This window comes from Lycorma delicatula, chromosome 10, assembly GCF_047948215.1.
Source record: "Lycorma delicatula isolate Av1 chromosome 10, ASM4794821v1, whole genome shotgun sequence".
NCBI classification, from domain to species: Eukaryota; Metazoa; Arthropoda; class Insecta; order Hemiptera; family Fulgoridae; genus Lycorma; species Lycorma delicatula.
The window spans coordinates 657,940-678,504 of record NC_134464.1 but is presented as its reverse complement, the minus strand read 5'-3'; the positions used below and the strand labels follow the sequence as shown (position 1 = coordinate 678,504).

General features: G+C 31.0%; 1 protein-coding gene across 11 annotated transcripts in view; it reads left to right on the top strand.

The window, feature by feature from the left end:
- Positions 1–20,565, top strand: part of LOC142330964 (folylpolyglutamate synthase, mitochondrial-like) — a 95,857-nt gene that overhangs the window by 28,343 nt on the left and 46,949 nt on the right. For 4 of the 11 annotated variants that reach the window (XM_075376441.1, XM_075376430.1, XM_075376431.1 and 1 more), the window contains exons 2-4: positions 14,590–14,654; positions 17,534–17,587; positions 18,328–18,464. In XM_075376441.1, coding sequence (XP_075232556.1) covers positions 14,637–14,654; positions 17,534–17,587; positions 18,328–18,464 — 209 coding nt within the window. In that variant the 5' untranslated portion in view covers positions 14,590–14,636. Of the gene's footprint in view, positions 1–14,589; positions 14,853–17,533; positions 17,588–18,327; positions 18,465–20,565 lie in introns of all 11 variants that reach the window. The other 7 variants (XM_075376435.1, XM_075376436.1, XM_075376432.1 and 4 more) reach the window with 5 other exon arrangements.

The window sequence follows — 20,565 nt, the reverse complement described above, 5'->3', positions numbered from 1 at the left end:
AATTAAAGTACATAAAATATTACACAGAAAAACTTTTCACTTAAAATGAGATTTTCACTTATTTAATTAGTCTAATAATCAGTCTTCCTAAGAAAACTACTGAAATTAATTTAAGATAATGCAATTCTAATTGAAAATACAAATTTAAAGCAAAATTAAAGCATTTTTTGTGAAAAAAATTATTAATAACATTTAAAAAATACATTTATAATAAATTATATTGAAAGTAACACCGTATTGAATGTGACTGATAAAAGCACATGTTTAGCATACGACAAGCCCCATCTAAATTTTGGAACGTGATCTTTAGTGAACAGAAGGTAAAGAAAAAACCCCGTATTATTTACTTCGAAACCCACCCCATACAAATCAGAGATTTAATTAATTTTTTATTTTAACTTGAAAATAGTTTTTTTGTATTGCTCTAAGTTATGGTACTCTTTCGATTAAAAACTTCAGATTTTCTTCATGAAGCCTCCCTGATGTACTTGTGTCATACAGGAAATATCTGATCTGGACACCACATGACTTCTTTGTACGCCTATTATATTACATATACATATTTTTTTAAAATGAAAATTACATAAAATCTTACTTCATTAATAACTTCTGATTTTTTTCATATATACATTTTTGTTATTAATGAATTATTATTATTTATTTATTATTTTTTATTTTTATTTTTTGTGTTCAGTCATTTGACTGGTTTGATGCAGCTCTCCAAGATTCCCTATCTAGTGCTAGTCGTTTCATTTCAGTATACCCTCTACATCCTACATCCCTAACAATTTGTTTTACATATTCCAAACGTGGCCTGCCTACACAATTTTTCCCTTCTACTTGTCCTTCCAATATCAAAGCGACTATTCCAGGATGCCTTAGTATGAGACCTATAAGTCTGTCTCTTCTTTTAACTATATTTTTCCAAATGCTTCTTTCTTCATCTATTTGCCGCAATATCTCTTCATTTGTCACTTTATCCACCCATCTTATTTTTAACATTCTCTTACAGCACCACATTTCAAAAACCTTTTCTTCTCAGATACTCCGATTGTCCAAGTTTCACTTCCGTATAAAGCGACACTCCAAACATACACTTTCAAAAATCTTTTCCTGGCATTTAAATTAATTTTTAATGTAAAGAAATTATATTTCTTACTGAAGGCTCGTTTAGCTTGTGCTATTCGGCATTTTATATCGCTCCTGCTTCGTCCATCTTTAGTAATTCTACTTCCCAAATAACAAAATTCTTCTACCTCCATGATCTTTTCTCCTCCTATTTTCACATTCAGCGGTCCATCTTTGTTATTTCTACTACATTTCATTACTTTTGTTTTGTTCTTGTTTATTTTCACGCCATAGTTCTTGCGTAGGACTTCATCTATGCCGTTCATTGTTTCTTTTAAATCCTTTTTATTCTCGGCTAGAATTGCTATATCATCAGCAAATCGTAGCATCTTTATCTTTTCACCTTGTACTGTTACTCCGAATCTAAATTGTTCTTTAACATCATTAACTGCTAGTTCCACGTAAAGATTAAAAAGTAACGGAGATAGGGAACATCCTTGTCGGACTCCCTTTCTTATTACGGCTTCTTTCATATGTTCTATTGAAGAACACTTCAATACTGTTGCTGTTGCTGTTACTGTTGCTGTTGGGTTCCTGTACATGTTAGCAATTGTTCTTTTATCTCTGTATTTGAACACTAATTTTTTTAAAATGTTGAACATTTTATTCCAGTCTACGTTATCGAATGGTCAGGTGATTTTAGAGTAATAATAATAACGAAAGAGAAAATACTTCTGAAACTTCTACTTCATCGGTTAATCAACCTCACCGACGCACAGTACCAGTAATAGCGGATCGCGTTCCTTCCATATCATCAGCCGAAACACCAGGTAGTAAAATTAAATTTAATAAACTAAATATAGCTCCGCCTAAAAAAAACTATGAAAATAATTATCTATCGCAGAAAAAGTGCAATCGATATGTGCAACATTAAGGTTGTAGCCACCGATTTTCAACCTTTATCGTCGGTTGAAAATTCTGGTTTTTTAGATTATACAAAAAAATTGAACCGGTTGTATACGTCACGTAGTAGGAAACATTTATCGTGTACAATGCTACCCCAAATTTATTCTCGAACGTCGGAAAAAGTTAAAAATATCTTAAATTCAATAAAACATGTTTCAGTAACTACCGATATTTGGTGGACCGATGGCAATAAATTGTTTGTTACATTTTACACGCGGTAACAAACATCATTCAATTGTACCGGCGACTCGCGAAAAATCAGTTGCTCGAACGGGAGTGGCAATCGGCTCTATGTTAAAAACAATTTTCGAAGAATGGAATATCACCGATAAAATAGTGGCAATAGTTGCAGACAACGGATGTAAAATAAAGAATGCGATTAATGAACATTTAAATTTGCATTACCGTCCGTGTGTGGCTCACAAGCTTAAGTTACCTGTACAAGATGATGGTAAAAAGAACATAGAGTACTTAGATTTATTGAAAAAATTCAGGTATTTTGTTCGCATTTTAAACGTAGTGTGTTACGGCAACAAGCAAATTAATAACTGATCGTGGGATAACCTGTATTAAAAATTAAACAGGATGTCTGGACCAGGTGGAATTCTATTTTAATGATGCTGGAAAGGCTATTTAAAGATCCATTGTTCGTTACAATATCTGAAATTCCAAAAGCTCTTCGATTTTTGGATGCCTTAGAATGGATAATCGACACCGATTGTATTGTTGTTTTAAAGCCTGTTCGGCAAATGACTATCGAGTTGTCAGGAGAAAGTAGTTATGATGAAGTAATCTTTACGGCAAAGGATGATTAGGTGTAATATGAGATATGGAAGAGTGATTCTTCCTTGTCCTTGGTTAAATTTGTATTTTCTTTCTTTCTCTTTTTATTTTCTTTCTCTCTCTGATAAAGTAGTTATGATGAAGTAATCTTTAGGGCGTTTAATGTTAGGTGTAATCTGAGATAAAGAAGAGGTAATGTTTCTATTCATTGATTGAATTTTTATTGGCTTTCTCTCTCTGATAAAGTAGAAATGATGAAGTAATTTTTAGGGCATTGAATGCTACGTGTAATCTGACATATGGAAGAGTAACTAACTTTTTGAGTGAGGAAAGAAAATTGACAAAACAAGATATATACAAAAAGTAGATTTCTCAAGATGCTGTTGTAAGTAATTGAGGGAACATCTGATGTATCCAATTTATTTATGTAATATTAAATTCCATAGATTTTAATATAAATTCAGAGTACAATAACATTAGAAAGATACAATAGTAATACCCAAAGTAACTCATACATAATACTTATACATATGCTAAAGTAAATTATAAACACCATAATATTATTTTTTAATTGGCACTAACTGACAGGATAAAACAACCCTTGTTTGCTGGTGGGAGTAATCGGTTATTATATTTTTCTCAATTTGTGTTATTTATTTAATTATCATATTGATAATTGAGTAATTAACTCAGCGTCAAATAATGGGCAGGCAGGAGTAGGTTTCGTGATGAACAAGAAGATAGGGAGGAGAGTGGAGTATTTCAAGACGCATAGCGATAGAATCATTGTAATAAGGATAAAATCAAAACCTAAACCGACAACGATTGTTAACGTCTATATGCCTACAAGCGCCCATGATGATGATGAGGTAGAGTGTGTATATGAAGAGATTGATGAAGCAATTAAACACGTAAAAGGAGATGAAAATTTAATAATAGATGGAGATTGGAATGCAAGCATTGGAAAAGGCAAGGAAGGAAATATAGTGGGTGAATACGGGCTGGGCAAAAGGAATGAAAGAGGGGACCGACTTATATAGTTTTGCATGAAGTTTAATTTAGTAATTGCCAACACCCAATTTAAAAATCATAATAGAAGAATATACACTTGGAAAAAGCCAGGCGATACTGCAAGGTATCAGATAGATTATATCATGGTTAAGCAAAAATTTAGAAATCAACTCGTTGACTGCAAAACTTACCCTGGAGCAGACATTGATAGCGACCATAATTTGGTGATAATGAAATGTAGATTGGGGTTTAAAAACCTGAAGAAAAGGTGTCAGATGAATTGGTGGAATTTAGAGAAGCTTGAGGAAGAGGAGGCAAAGAAGATTTTTGAGGAGGACATCGCAAGAGGTCTGAGTAAAAAAGATAAGGTAGAAATGTAGAAGAAGAATGGGAGAACGTTAAAAAGGAAATTCTTAAATCAGCAGAAGCAAACTTAGGCGGAATAAAGAGAACTGGTAGAAAACCTTGGGTTTCAGACGATATATTGCAGCTGATGGATGAACGTAGAAAATATAAGAATGCTAGTGATGAAGAAAGTAAAAGGAACTATCGGCAATTAAGAAATGCTATAAACAGGAAGTGCAAACTGGCGAAAGAAGAGTGGATTAAAGAAAAGTGTTCAGAAGTGGAAAGAGAAATGAACATTGGTAAAATAGACGGAGCATACAGGAAAGTTAAGGAAAATTTTGGGGTACAAGTTAAAATCTAATAATGTGTTAAACAAAAATGGTACACCAATATATAGTACGAATGGTAAAGTCGATAGATAAGTGGAATATATTGAAGAGTTATACGGAGGAAATGAATTAGAAAATGGTGTTATAGAGGAAGAAGAGATAGTTGAGGAGGATGAAATGGGAGCAACAATACTGAGATCTGAATTTAAGAGAGCATTAAAAGATTCAAATGGCAGAAAGGCAACTGGAATAGACGGAATACCTGTAGAATTACTGTGCAGTGTAGGTGAGGAAGCGATTGATAGATTATACAAACTGGTGTGTAATATTTATGAAAAAGGGGAATTTCCGTCAGACTTCAAAAAAAGTGTTATAGTCATGATACCAAAGAAAGCAGGGGCAGATAAATGTGAAGAATACATTACAATTAGTTTAACTAGTCATGCATCAAAACTCTTAACTAGAATTCTGAAGAATTGAGATGAGAGTGGAAGAAGTGTTAGGGGAAGACCAATTTGGTTTCAGGAAAAGTATAGGGACAAGGGAAGCAATTTTAGGCCTCAGATTAATAGTAGAAGGAAGATTAAAGAAAAACAAACCAACATACTTGGCGTTTATAGACCTAGAAAAGGTATTCGATAACGTAGACTGGAATAAAATGTTAAGCATTTAAAAAAAATTAGGGTTCAAATACAGAGATAGAAGAACAATTGCTATCATGTACAGGAACCAAACAGCAACAGTAATAATTAAAGAACATAAGAAAGAAGCCGTAATAAGAAAGGGAGTCCGACAAGGATGTTCCCTATCTCCGTTACTTTTTAATCTTTACGCCTTTTTAATCTTTACATGGAACTAGCAGTTAATGATGTTAAAGAACAATTTAGATTCGGAGTAAGAGTACAAGGTGAAAAGATAAAGATGCTACGATTTGCTGATGATATAGTAATTCTAGCCGAGAGTAAAAAGGATTTAGAAGAAACAATGAACGGCATAGATGAAGTCCTACGCAAGAACTATCGCATGAAAATAAACAAGAACAAAACAAAAGTAATGAAATGTAGTAGAAATAACAAAGATGGACCACTGAATGTGAAAATAGGAGGAGAAAAGATTATGGAGGTAGAAGAATTTTGTTATTTGCGAAGTAGAATTACTAAAGATGGACGAAGCAGGAGCGATATAAAATGCCGAATAGCACAAGCTAAACAAGCCTTCAGTAAGAAATATAATTTGTTTACATCAAAAATTAATTTAAGTGTCAGGAAAAGATTTTTGAAAGTGTATGTTTGGATTGTCGCTTTATATGGAAGTGAAACTTGGACGATCAGAGTATCTGAGAAGAAAAGAATTAGAAGCTTTTGAAATGCGGTGCTATAGGAGAATGTTAAAAATCAGAAGGGTGGGTAAAGTGACAAATGAAGAGGTATTGCGGCAAATAGATGAAGAAAGAAGCATTTGGAAAAATATAGTTAAAAGAAGAGACAGACTTATAGGCCACATACTAAGGCATCCTGGAATAGTCGCTTTAATATTGGAAGGACAGGTAGAAGGAAAAAATTGTGTAGGCAGGCCACGTTTGGAATATGTAAAACAAATTGTTAGGGATGTAGGATATAGAGGGTATACTGAAATGAAACGACTAGCACTAGATAGGGAATCTTGGAGAGCTGCATCAAACCAGTCAAATGACTGAAGACAAAAAAAAAATCATATTAGAGACCAACAACTCACAATTATAAGCCTAGAAGTGTGCAATTTATATACATTATTAGATTTTCATCTACTTAAACTCATTACACCAATTAAAAGTATTGGATGCATCAATAGATAAATGTTAATGCAACATTTAATATTAGTAACTTAAATAAATAATAGATCATCCGTAATAACAAAAGTAAGCAATTCTGGATTGTTATGTTAGATTATAATAACTATAAATCATTAAGGAGAAATAATAATGATCGTGATCCAGATTAATAACATTAATTTATGATTTAAGTTAATAATTATTGCTATTATTTAAGATAATAAGTTGGATAATTAGACTGTAGTAGATTAAATGGAAAGTTATAAATTAAAAAAAAAATTGATTATCCATTTCCTTTGATCTGTGTTAAAATAAAATTTTTTATTTCTTCTTTCCTAAATAAGATGACAAGGGATCCTATTAATAAGCTGGGTGCTGATACATGTTATTTGCTTGTGTACGGTGGTTGTATTAGAAAATTCAATCTTATACTTCTTCAGGCCGCTGTTTGTAAAAGTTATAGAGATTGTTCCAGATCTCCACCTCGAAAGTGTTCCTATATCTATAAATATATCTTAATAAATTTTTAATGTAAAGTTGTCTGACTTGTATGTAAATGTTGTTCCAAAAACATTTGCACTAGAGTATAATCTAGATTTATTTAAAATTGCTTTTATGATTCTTTTTTTAATAGTAAATAGTTTATTGATATGCCTGTCATAAGTTCCACCCTAAACAGCAATGCCGTATTGCAATAATGAATTTTCAAATGCATTAATATAAAGTTTTCAGTCATCCAATTGCAGATGTTATTTAATAAAAAATAACTTTATTCAGAAAAAACTTATATCTGTGCAGTTTATGAATATCTTGTCATAAATATGACCTCCTTTATTCTTAATCACTTTATGTACATGATTTGACATCAATTCAACTAGGGTACTTCACATGTTTTTGGTTTGTTCATCATGAAGCCATATTGATTATTCCTTTAATGAGATCAATTTTTGTGGTACAGAGTTGTTTTTAGACTATTGCCTAAAAATTTTTAATTGGGATTAAACATGGGGAGTTACCTGGCCACAGGAAGAATGAAAATTTTTCCACTTTTTTGGCAGTATGGCATGGCGCCAAATCTTAGAATACTTTGTTACCTTGTCTGGATTTTTTTTAAGTTGTATCACAACCCTTACTTCAGAATTTTTATATATACATAATTTTCAACATGCCATCTAGTGGAAGTAATCAAAAAGGACCTTCAATTGTGAAACATTCCCAAAACATTTTTTTATTATTGTTGGGTATGAGCCAGTGACGTATTTTCATCTGATGCTTTTCTAACATATGGAACCCTTTGCCCCTGAACAATAAAAGTTTACTTTTCTCACTAATAACCAATCCTGTGATGGAGTAGTTTTTCTTTTACGGCTACATATACCTTTCCTTTCAGATGAAAATGAATCAGTTTCTTTAAATTATTTTATTAATATAGTAGTCACTTTCTCTAGTCCATCACATACTTGAAAGCTCTTTGTCATGTTATACTGGCATGCTCAGAAAGGGAAGTAATTTTTTAATACTTTTGTTGGAGTTGTATCCGTTATTATATATTCAAGACACGCAGAACAAAAAATACAAAAATAGGATTTTGTAATAAAAAATTATATGAACGTTTTCACTATTTATAAAATGAGGATTGCTAAATAATTGAAATAAAATAATCTCACATTACACAGATAACTTAAAGAATGGGTGTGGTCAGGCAGTGTAGCCTTAACATAGAAATAAACAAAACAATTTTCTGTTAGGATTAATTTGCACGTTACTGTAAGGTTATCCCTTTTTAACATTTTAATCTATTTGTTAAATCAAAATAATTTAATAATTATGTAAGCAATCTTGCATTAATGTTATATATCTTCTTAAGTTGTAATGTAATGATAGTAATTTATTTCAGTAATAGGATTTTGATTTAATGCTGAAATATTGTTAATTACACCTTTGGCAGTTAATTTTGATCCTTGGCATTTTTATTTTCATTTTTTTAATCTTTTTTCAGTAAATTTGGATCAATAATTTTGCTTTATATTATGATGTAAAAGTTCTGTATATTAATCCTCACTTAAAACAGGCACATTTTTTTCATTAGATTGTATCTTTTGTTAATATTCATAGAATTCTACAAGCATATGCAGTATAATAAATGATAATTAAAATTAGATTATGTATATGAAATAAATTTATTAAAAGTAAACACCGAACAAATAAAGAAAAAAATAAATGTGTTTATAAGTACTTTAATGATCTGACATGTCAGATTAAAAAATATTCCACATTTTATTGAGAGATTAATTTAATTACAAAAAAAAACAAAAAACAAAAAACTCTGATGTGGACACCACATGACTTCCTTGTATGCCTATTAAATATAAGAATTTTTTTTTTAAATTCTATTTATTTATTTCATTAATATGAGGGTAAGTCAATTATTATCCGCAATGTAGTTATAGATTTTATTGCAATACAAATAGGAAACTTACTTGTACATCATTTTTCAACATAGTCCCTTTGCATTTAAATGCACTTGGTCCAACGTTGCACAAGGTTCCTGATGCGCTCATAAAAGAAGGTTTTCGGTTGAGCTGTGAACCAGGAACGCACCGCTTCTTTCACTGTTTTGTTTGAGGTCAAAGTAGCCGTTCACACTTTGAGTGGACCAAATAAGTGGTAGTCAGAAGGGGTAAGATCAGGACTATATGGAGGATGAGCCAGTAGTTCAAAGTTGAGTTTCTGGAGTGTTACAGAAGTGTGGGCGGGCATTGTCGTGCAACAACACCTTTCGACAGCAGTCCTCGGCGTTTGGTTCAAATTGCAGGCTTCAGCTTGGCAGTAAGCATCTAACTGTAATCCCCACTGTTTATTGTCGTCCCCCTTTCCTCATAATGTTCCAGTACTGGGCCTTGTGAGTCCCAAAACATTACTCTCTAGCTTGTAATGATGGATCCATGTTTCGTCACCTGTGATGATTCTGTCTAAGAAGATGTCCTGTTTGTTATCATAGCGAACCAAATGTTTTTGGCAGATGTCCAAGCGCATTTGTTTATGCGACTGTGCGAGTTGTTTTGGGACCATCTTGCTCAGACTACGAAACCCAAGTCTGTTACGGATGATTTCGTAGGCAGACGATGTCTGTAATTTGCAGACGATGTGCCACTTCATCAATAGTTACTTGTCTGTCTAAGAAAACCATGTCACGCGCACGCTCAATGTTTTCCTCATTTGTGGCGGTAAACAGTTGTCCGGCTCCTTGTCATGCATAATACTTGTGCGACCATTTTTGAATTTTTCAATCCATTCGTAGACACTCCATTGCGGCAACACACTGTTCCCGTACTATACTGAAAGTTTTAGATGAATTTCGACCCCTGATACATCTTCTGACCACAAAAACCGGATCACTGAATTCTTCTTTGGTGCAAACAGAAAGTGAAGCAGCCATGGTTAACGGCAGGGCAGCGATAATGGAACTAACCTAGCAGCATCAAACCTGCACAGACATAACAATTAAAACACGCATGCGTCGCCTACGCAACACGACAGTACTATCAACATAAACAAAAATATAACCAAATTGCGGATAATAATTGACTTACCCTTGTATTTTCTGATAATTTTTCATATTTTTGATTGTTATTGAATTATTTATCATATATTTTTTTTTTACAATCGAAAGTTAATAATTATTAATAAATCAATATATTTAAATTACAAAAAAAAAATTTAAAAGAAAGAGATGAAATCTGATTCGAACCGATATGCTCTTTTTAGATCCAAATATTTCATTAATTAAAATTTTATTTGGCTATAACTCTGGAACCAATGAAAATAAGTACCACTTATGATATATTGTTGAAAAGCTCTCAGTGAGGGCTTATTGCATCAGTTAAGAAACAATAAAAAATCCAAACAAATATGGATTTTGGGGTTTTTTGGTTGAGTCGATTGCAATCAAAAGGGCAAGTGCACAATTAGATGTTCAACAGTCATAAATCCAAAATTTCAACTTCCTACAGCTAATCGTTTTTGAGTCATGCAAGATACATGTATATATAGATGTCACCCCAAAATTAGTCAAAATTGATTCAGGGATGGTCAAAATGTATATTTCCGTTGAGATCTGAAAACTGAAATTTTTCACGATCACAATACTTCCTTTACTTTGTACAAGGAAGTAATTATAAATTGTTTGACATTACTAACGGCCATGAGAAGATTTGCTGAACTGGTTTAAGATTGGAGGCAGTGATTATTGCCAACATTCACAAATACAATAGAACTTCTCGGTAATGATGTGTCATGGGAGACTGGGAAAATTTCCTTATAAAGAAACATGCAATATACAAAGTACTTTGAACATTACATATCTAAGTATCAGGTATCCATAAACCACATAGTACATTAAACTTGTAAAATTTGATTTTTTAATTGATCTTCACAGTATTAATAATAATTGTCTAAAATTTGCATATTTTAGAAAATGACAACTTTTATATTTTAATTATTCGTATTAGTTAATTTTATTTATCGTTATTATTCATTAAAAAAAAGATCGAGTATTTTAGTTTGAATTTTATTGTTTTCAATAAAAGATTCTGATTTGTTTATTTAAAGAAAGATTTCTTCCGGCCACTTTCTTGCTATTGTATTCCAGCACACATTAATAAAAAGGTATTTTGTAAACTGCTAGTGCATATCCAGGACATCAAATTCTTCTTCTCCATTTTTTCATCTTCATTTTCACTAGCACAAAACTGCAGGATATCACTTACAATTTCACTACCAGTGGGATATTCAGCAATCCCAACTTCATTGTCAATTGTGACTCATTTTTTAAAAATTGAATTCTCCTTTAATTTACTGACGTAGACAGCTATATTACAATGACATATTCACAAACCGTGCTTACAGTCTAGTCAGAATTTCAGAGGGTTGACACCTACATTTGTGAGAAATTTCATGGTAACATGTTGCACAACCAATGATTGAACCTCATGCTCTGATATGACCCTACTAACCCTTCAATAACCCTCTGCACTAGCCCAATTATGTTAATGTCCTGTGAGTCAACAAAAGTCATATTTGACTGGCTTTTGTGTATCATTTGTTTATTGTTTGCTTTTATATTTTTCACTAAGGCTTTATTTCTATATAGCTTACCTATTTTTAATGAAGCTTTGGTTAACATACATTTGATCTTGGTTCCCTCATTATAACATTTCAAAAGTTTGTTGAGGTAGTAAAAGATTAATGAGAACAAAAATCAATTTCAGTAAACTTTTAATGTTTTCAGTGCCCAGTCTCCAGGTTATTTTCTGAAATAATTGACAGAAAGTTCTAGGATTTTTTTATATGCACATTCTAAAGTACTTGGCTGATTTTTGGTTTCATGCAAGGATTTCTAAAAAAAATTGTAACATTATTAAAATAATTTTTTTTTTCAAAATGTTTCATATTTAATGTTTTAGTAAATGGAATAACTTAATTTTATCATGTATTGTATAAATACTTTGTAGAAGTAAAAAAATTCCCTAGCAAAAAATTTCCTTTACAAATTTTCATTTTATTTTTGCAGAATAAGGCTTAGAATTAAAAACTTAGAAGACTGTGTGATAAGTGACAAAATAAGCACAAATTTAGGTTTACATATTTCAGTTTTGAAGTCTGTCTTAGGAAATTAGAGAATAATATCATATTTTCTAAATCTCTACAATAGGCAAGTTTTTCTGTTTCTAATTATAATAACCCTCACCCAATTTTTAATCATGCAATAAAACATTTTGATTCCAGTTCAGTAAACAGTATGTTTATGTAATGGGAAATTATGAAAACTTAGAGTTAAGCCTAATCTAAATGTATACTATTTAGACTACAAAAAAGGAAAACTAAGTTGTGGTTCAGCAATTACAATAGGTCTAGCACTTTGCGTGTAACTCCTTCTTGCACTTTTTGGATGTAAAAGAAGACGTTTCTCTTTCCTTCTGCTTCTATACTGGCAGTTCTACAGACACAGTTTTTTATTTTTTACAAGGAAATCTTTCAAATATATATTAATTCTAACATTATCACCACCCCTTCCCAGCTCTTTCAATCCCATCTCTTTGGCAAAAAGAATTAGAAATATTTGGTTCATTTGTACTTTTTCTCAGATACTTTCTCAACTAATAACAAAGGTGTGAAATGGTGTTTAGTTTGTATACTTTGTATGAGTTTTAAAACCAGTCTACCAAATAAACTTATAAAATTTTTATTTTGCATTTCAGTACTATATGATTTAATGAGATATTAAAACATTCAGAATATTAAATCATTTTAGTGTGATATGTTGGCGTCATTCTTGAACAATTAATATCTTGTAAGAAAATTGTATTTTTTCTTATGGTTATGTTAGCTGTTCTTATGACTGTCCTTCAAATATAAACCAGAATTTGTTTACATAGATTTACTGTTGTTAGATAAAATTAAAAATAAATTATCTTATATTTCTACATAGTTTCCTTCAACAGAAATACATTTTGTACCACCGTTTAGTTAGCTTCATGATCCCCTCCCAAAAAACAAGATGGCTGCTCCAACAACCAATTGCACAGATATTGCTTGACTGTGGCATCGTCTTTGAATCTTTCCCCTCCTAAAGCTTCTTTCAGCAAACCAAAGATGTGGAAAGATCAAATACAAATCAAAGATCCATACAAATTTGGATTGCATGGTCAAGGTTCCAATGAATTTTAGTGAGTCTTAGCTGCTGTATCTGGCCATGTGTAGTGAAGAAGGAGGACATTGGAAATCAGTTGCTAGTGCAATTTGTTGCAATAAGCAGCCCTGACGTCATCCAATAACTGGCATTAGTATGCCAAATTTACCATCCTTTGTTCATGCAGGAAATCAATCAGTAGCACACCTTTTGACTCCCAAAACACAGATGCCAGAGCTTTTCCAGTTAACTAGCATTTCCTGAATTCATTGGTGCCCCCTCCCCACTCCATATTTTCCTTCATTCTATATTTCTCTTGCTTTCCAGAGTGTAGTAGTGGACCCATGTTTTGTCGCAGGTTACAATATGGTCCAAAAATGTTTCTCCTTCCTCAAAGCGATTCAGAAGCTGTTGACGTATGTCTTTCAGACATTTATTTGTCTTTTTGTGAGATGTGGAACCCACCTTGCTGACACTGCTGTTCCCAAGAGCATCTGACAACATTGTATGCACACTACCAACACTTAATTCCACTTCTGAAGCAATTTCAGCAATAGTTATGTGATGGTCATTTTCCACAAGCTCATGAATGGCCTGAATGTTGCCATTATTGACACTGGTCTATGGACAACGCTCGTGACTTTAATTCTTTACTGCATCACAGCCACTTAAAACTTTTTTGGCCACTCCATTGAGCCTATAATATGGTATTATCTCTGTACTGTGCCGGAAGTTGAATAAAAATTTCAGAGTATTTGACACCTTTCTTGGTGAGAATTGGATTATAATTTTTGTATAGCAGATGATGTTATCTCCTGCTCAGACATTCTGCAACTAATAAGGGAACATGACATATGGGTTGGCTCGCCAGTTGCTCCCCTGCACACAATTAACTATTTACAGCACCCCAACACATTCTCTGTTCTTCAGTTCGCACGACAAAACTCCTGTTTATATTTGAAAGACTTTCATGTGGTGACTTTTGATTTTTATATTAATTTTGAAGAACATACATATTCAGGAATTTTGAAAAGTATATCCTGATAAAAAACCTGGGTTGGTCAGTTCTCAAGTTTTCTGAGATGGAGTTCTGTGCCTTGAAGTTAATGTAATAAATGCACAGCATCATTGTATGATGTAGGAATGTCTGAAAAAATTCTGCTACAATTTTTCATGATTAGAATCCTATACTTATCACAGATTTGTAAACATGGTTCATTGAGAGCATATGTTTCTTTGATGATTAATATTTTTAAATACTCCTCACTCATAAATCTAAAAAAAAACATAATTTGTACAAGACAATATAGCAGATGTTAGGAAATGACGGTATACACATACATGATTATTTGTAGAAGTCAGTGAACATGAGAAGCAAGTGCAGAAACCTCACTGTGGAGGAACATCTTTGAATGCAATTTATATCTCGATTCTTTATATTTATTGGTACATGTACTGTATGTGTAATTTATTAGTTTTTATGATAAAAAGATCAATACATCAGAACAATAACATTTATTTGCCAAAATTTAAAATTAATTTTATTGTTATTAAATATTTCATTTTGTTTATTTTATTTTCAGAATTGGAATCACTCAAGATCAGTTAGATTCACAATTATCAGTTATCCATGTTTCTGGTACTAAAGGTAAAGGATCAACCTGTGCATATTGTGAGTCGTTATTAAGACATTGTGGTAATAAGACTGGATTCTATTCATCACCACATTTAGTAGCTGTTCGTGAAAGAATAAGAATAAATGGACAACCGATGTCTGAATCAGATTTTGCTGTTTATTTTTGGGATGTCTACAAGACACTGGAAGCAAACAGAGTAAATTATAAAGGTTAACTATTAATAATAGTTGGGGATTCTTTTTTTTTTAATGATTTTACAGTATTTAAAAATACATTTTTTAGTTTTTAATTCACTTTGTTGTAGTTTTTGAAACTTACATTTTTTTATATTGGTTACTTTCTTATCAAAATTATTTTTCACTTTCTCTTTTTTTGTTATCTCTATTAAGTCTTTTCAGATATCTCTCTAGATATCTGCTTTTACATTTTTCACTGTACTTCAACAATCGAGATAGTAAACATACTCCTGTGTAATTCTAATGTTTTTAAATTTTTTTTTTACAAACAACTGTTCTATAAAATTGGTGTTCTTATTCAAGCATTTAACACACTCTTGACATTAAAAGCGTTAAGCGAAAAACAATTGATTTTAACAACGTAATTGTAATCTTTTATTAGATTTTATTTTCTCACCCTTGCAGATTTTTACTCTAATAGATCTTCTCTTCTAATCTTAGTTTAAAACAATCTAATAATAGTTTAAAACAATCATCCCTCTTGTTTAACATTCTTCAGATGTAGGAAATTTCATTTATTAAATACATGTTTAATTTAATAAATATTAAAATTCAGTTACATATATTTTCATTTTTATAATCTTATATTTAATTTATCAATAGAGTAAGTTCAAAATAATAAGTTAAGTTTTAAAATAATTTACCATCCACTCAAATGTGGTTTAAATATTTTGTTATAAAGAGTTTTTGGCTGAAAGTCACATGATTAAAATTGTTAATTGAATATAATTTGGGAAATATTTGGAAAGGAAAGATGCAAAGGGCAGAAAATATTTTTAAAACACTTGGGAATGATTTATTTAACTCTTGTAAAATTCTGCATTTTTCCGTAACTATATTATTACTTTGCATCAAACTATCATGAACAGATTTTTCCAGTGAAATTTTATTTCAAAGTTCATAAACATGTGATGATAAGTTTCTTGATATGAGGTCTGGATTGCCTAAAAAGCAAGCCTTACTATGTGTGAGCCTTACTGTGGATTAGGCAAAGTCCTTTTGTCATTATTTCTTGTTGTTTACATTATAATGTTTGATAACAACTTTTCCATGGTCTCATAGTAATTATAAGCATTTATGATGTTTTCTTGCAGCAGGGTGTTGATAAGCAACCCTATCTAGTCATAGAAGACATTTATCATAATTATTTATGAAGATATTAAGGTTTCTGATTTTTTTTATGATGTTGAATGCATTTGTGGCACTATCATCTTCACATTTTTGCCACAAACAGAAACAAGTTTTCAATGAAGTTCAGCGACTACTATTTTTTCTGTAAAGGGATTGTAATGATTACACTTGTTATTGGAATACAGTTTGTAGCCCCCCTTTCTCTCTCTCTCTCTGTGTATGTGTGTATGTACATGTGCACGCACGCATGCATCTGCTCACACCAAATGTTTCTTATATAATTAGTATGAATGTACCAATTATTTCTTGTATAAGTAATAGCCTTCTGCATCCAATACATAATCAATACGCTGCATTCGAAACATCATTTTTTATAATCTTGCCTTATTAACATTATTGCAAACTTTCAATCTCTTTTAAGATGGTTACCTTGGACATTTTACAATTAGGGCCTTCTTGGTTTGGTCTTTTTGCTGAGAATCAACTATGGTTGAATTTTTTTTTCTTTCTTTAGTATATAAATTACTGCAGTTAATATATTATAGATTGGTGAGCAGACGCCTATCTTAAAACAATTTTTCTAATACCTAGAACAAGTGTTATAATTTACTGGATTAAATATAATTTAATTGCCAATAATAATTACACGTAATCCATTATAATTTTAAATAACAAATTCATTAAATTGCTCTATCAAATTAATTCTCTAAATATTCTTCCTTAAATATTTGTAATTTGAATATGAACAGAATCTTTAGTTTTTTTTAGTAACAGTGTTATCAGATTGTGTGTATTGAATACATATTTAGATAAGATTTTTTTTAGTATTAAGTAGGACTATATTTATATTAACTACAGTTATGAAATTTATGACATTCATTTTTTATCAACAGTAATTCAGATTTTGTCAATAAATGGGCATATTTTATCTTAATTTATTAGTGTAATATTCTGATAAATTTTAAAAATAAATCACAGGTAATATTAATAATTAAACAAACATGTCTGTTTAATGATTCTGGATTTGATAATCTATTATAGTGATTAATTTTCTTTTGGTGATCAAAATAATCTCACCTTAAAAAAAAATCTTTCTTAGTGTGTTAGTGTATAACATTATTAGGGATATTTCATTCTCAAGATGGAATAGGATTAGCTAAAAAACTTTTAAAATGCTGGATAGGCTAATTAAAAGTTTAGCAAACTAAAACTTTTAGTTGATTACACTGTATTTATTAACATAACTACAGAGATAACAATTTTAATAATATTGTATGTATTTGCAATCTTTAGATTATGGTTTAATGGGTTACAGATATCTAGGACTGTAATAGATAATAAAATATAAATTTAATTTGTAGTAAGAGTTTTATTGAAAATAATGAATTATCAAATCTTTATATCCAGATAAAATTCCCATGGAATGATAGTAAAGAAATATATGATAGTGAAGAAGTTTTTATAGTTTACAAATTTACAATATGTTACTTAAAACACTGGTAAAAATTTCCTAATTTTCTCAGGAGCTGTGGATGGTATTACGGTTGCCTCCTGCAGGAACCTTGAGCATTCCTCTGGTAGGTTTTTCTTGTACTATTGTGATTTGTCTGTGAGTAAATTATCCTTTCTCAACCACCCACCCTCCTACTAATTTTATTTAATTCCATCTTCCCCATTGTTAATTTTGTATATGACTGTATATGTGTTAGGTTCGCCAGGATCTGTTGTTATCTAAAAAAGGTTTATGAACTGACTCAGGGACTTTTGGTTTGGACCCGTAAACGCAAATGTTGCCCTTTTTACATTTCACAGTAAACTTCTGATATTGGTGGTAACAGGTTTTATGAATCCTTAGAAAAATTCTATTGTAATTGCTAAATACTGTAGACATCATTTTTTGGTTTCGTACCTGCTTGGAATTTTTCTGATACTTAAGTGAACATTCAGTCTCTGTCATCATTCTTTCACAGCACTGTCACTTATAACACTGTTTTGGTGAAGAGATAGTAATAGTATAATAGTATATTTTTTGTTGATAGATCTCAGTAGTGCTATATTCTTCCATCTCAAAAAAACAATCTTGAGATGGTATGTTCTGTAATTTTATTTGCTTTGGTATATTCTCTTCTAAACCTATTTATCAATTTATTTATGTTTTTCATCAATAGAAGAAGAGCTGTAACAGAGTTTACATTTGGTGTTGTTCTTATGTATGAGTAGGTATTATGCATAAGGTAAAAATGTCATTAATGCCTTCCAAAATGGAAGTTTTTTTATTATTATAAAAAATAGATCTTAAATTCTATTTGTGTTGCAGGATGAATCTAGTTCTATGCCATTTTATTTTTCATTTCTGACTGTGATGGCTATTAAGGTTTTTCTTGCTGAAAAAGTAGATGTTGCAATAATTGAAGTTGGTATTGGTGGTGAAAATGATGCTACCAATATGTTTAGGTAGGTATGTTAGTTTTGGTTTTATGAGTGGTTCATGAATAATTAATTGCTGTTGTATTTACCCAAAAATTCATTTTTAGAAATCGCTTAAAATTTTGATCACCTGTGTCTAATAATTGATAGTCTTGAAATGTCTTCATTTTCAAAATAGTGATATATGTTTGATTGTATACTTATTAACATATAATTACGTATAATACTTAAAATTTTAAAAAGTATCTTAACTTTTGGGTTAGAATACACTTTAGAAAAAATTAAATTGCGGAAAGTTTATTTTTGAGTTTGGGATTCTGAATGTAATAATAAAACTGAAACATTTCTGATCTGCTTATAAAGTATTAAAGTAAAATTTTGGCCTGTTCACTATATCAACTTTTTTTTTTTGATTGGTCATAAAATCTAAAGTACTAAAAATTTACTTACTAAAAGTTCAGATATTGCTGAACTTTCTCAGAAAATGACCTAAGATATGACTTGGTTCCTATCTCTCCACAACTTTTGAGATCATAACTCTAAACTTTAATGGTATCGGGTATTTAAAGTTACCATGCTGAATTAGAAATTTTTGAAATTATTGCAATTTACACTAATTTTCATTAGTATAAAAAGCCAAAAGAGTGAAAAGGTAATTTTTGGCATGAATTTTGTGATTTCTGCTTGTGTAGGGTCATTTGGAAAGTTCTTGGCCTGATGGAGAGATGGTACAATTATGAATAAATGTAAATGGTATTTGTAGAGTATGATTTTTTTAGGTGGCACGCTCAAAGTTTCAGATGCATGCATTTAGATGGTTGTTTATGGCGATTGAGTAAAGTGAGCAAGTTTGGCATTTTCTGAAATGTAGATAAAATTGAAGTTTGAGCTGGTGTAAAGTTATTTGTTTTAAACTCCACTTTTACTCCTTTTTAAAGGATTCTACCCTTTCATTTTTGGTGGTAAAAAAGTGGACTGCTGAATTTAAATGTGATCTTATATCCATCCATTCAAGATGTTGATCACATGGACATCTGAAAACTGCTACAACTTATGAAATCATCATAAAAACACACAATACCATCGATATTATATTTTCAGAAGTTTTCTGACAATGTAAACATCTTATTCAAATGCAATTCCATTGAGTTTATTTGAAATTTTATAACAGTAGATGAAACAAAGATTCACTGTTATATGTCAGAGAACAAACAGCAATCTAAACAGTGGGCAGGTGAAGGTGTGACAAAGAAAACATTTCATTTGCAGGAAAAGTCATGGGTATGGTTTTTTTTTGGAATTTTTATGGTATGGTGCTCATGAACTACCTGGCAAATGGTAGGACCATCACTGGGGAATATTATGCTTCACTACTGGACAATTTAAGGATGCTATTTAGGTTAAATGTCCACATCTGCCAAAAATAAAGTGTGTTTCACCATGTTAATGCACCTACATACATGTCTCAGGTGGTTGCTGCAAAATTCCATATTTATGCTTCGAAGTGCTTTCAGATATGCTGTATTTGCCAGATAAAGCTCAGTGATGAATTCCTCTTCCCATAGTCTAAGAAATGGCTTGCTGGATGCAGATACAGTTCAAATGATAAGGTCAGATATGAGGCAAATGGTTATTTTGCAGAGTGGGACAAATTACAACATATTGACGGTGTTCAAAAGTTGCAAAGTCATTGGTCTAAATGCATTGCAAGGTGATTTTTTTTGTTGTGTCAAGGACTTCCAAACAACCCTTGTTCATGCTGGCCTATAACTTAGTAAGATGTTTTTTATACTTTAATAAGATGCAGATGGATAGGTTACAAACAAATAAGTGAATATTTCATGTAGATAAACTAAAAAAATGGAACTTGTAACATTTGTTATTATAAAAAATTAAATATTTTTTTGAGCTGGTCATAATAAATTTTTTATTTAATATTTTTAAGGAATTAAACAAATTAATTATATCTGAATACGAACAGCCTTTCCCAAGACCTATTTTCTGATTAATTTTTCCTATGTACATAAAAATTGTTATCTCATACATTATTTATTATTGTAATGGTGTATTTTTTTTTTTTTTAATCTAACATTTGATTAAATATTGATAAGTAGTAGAAAAGGTAATC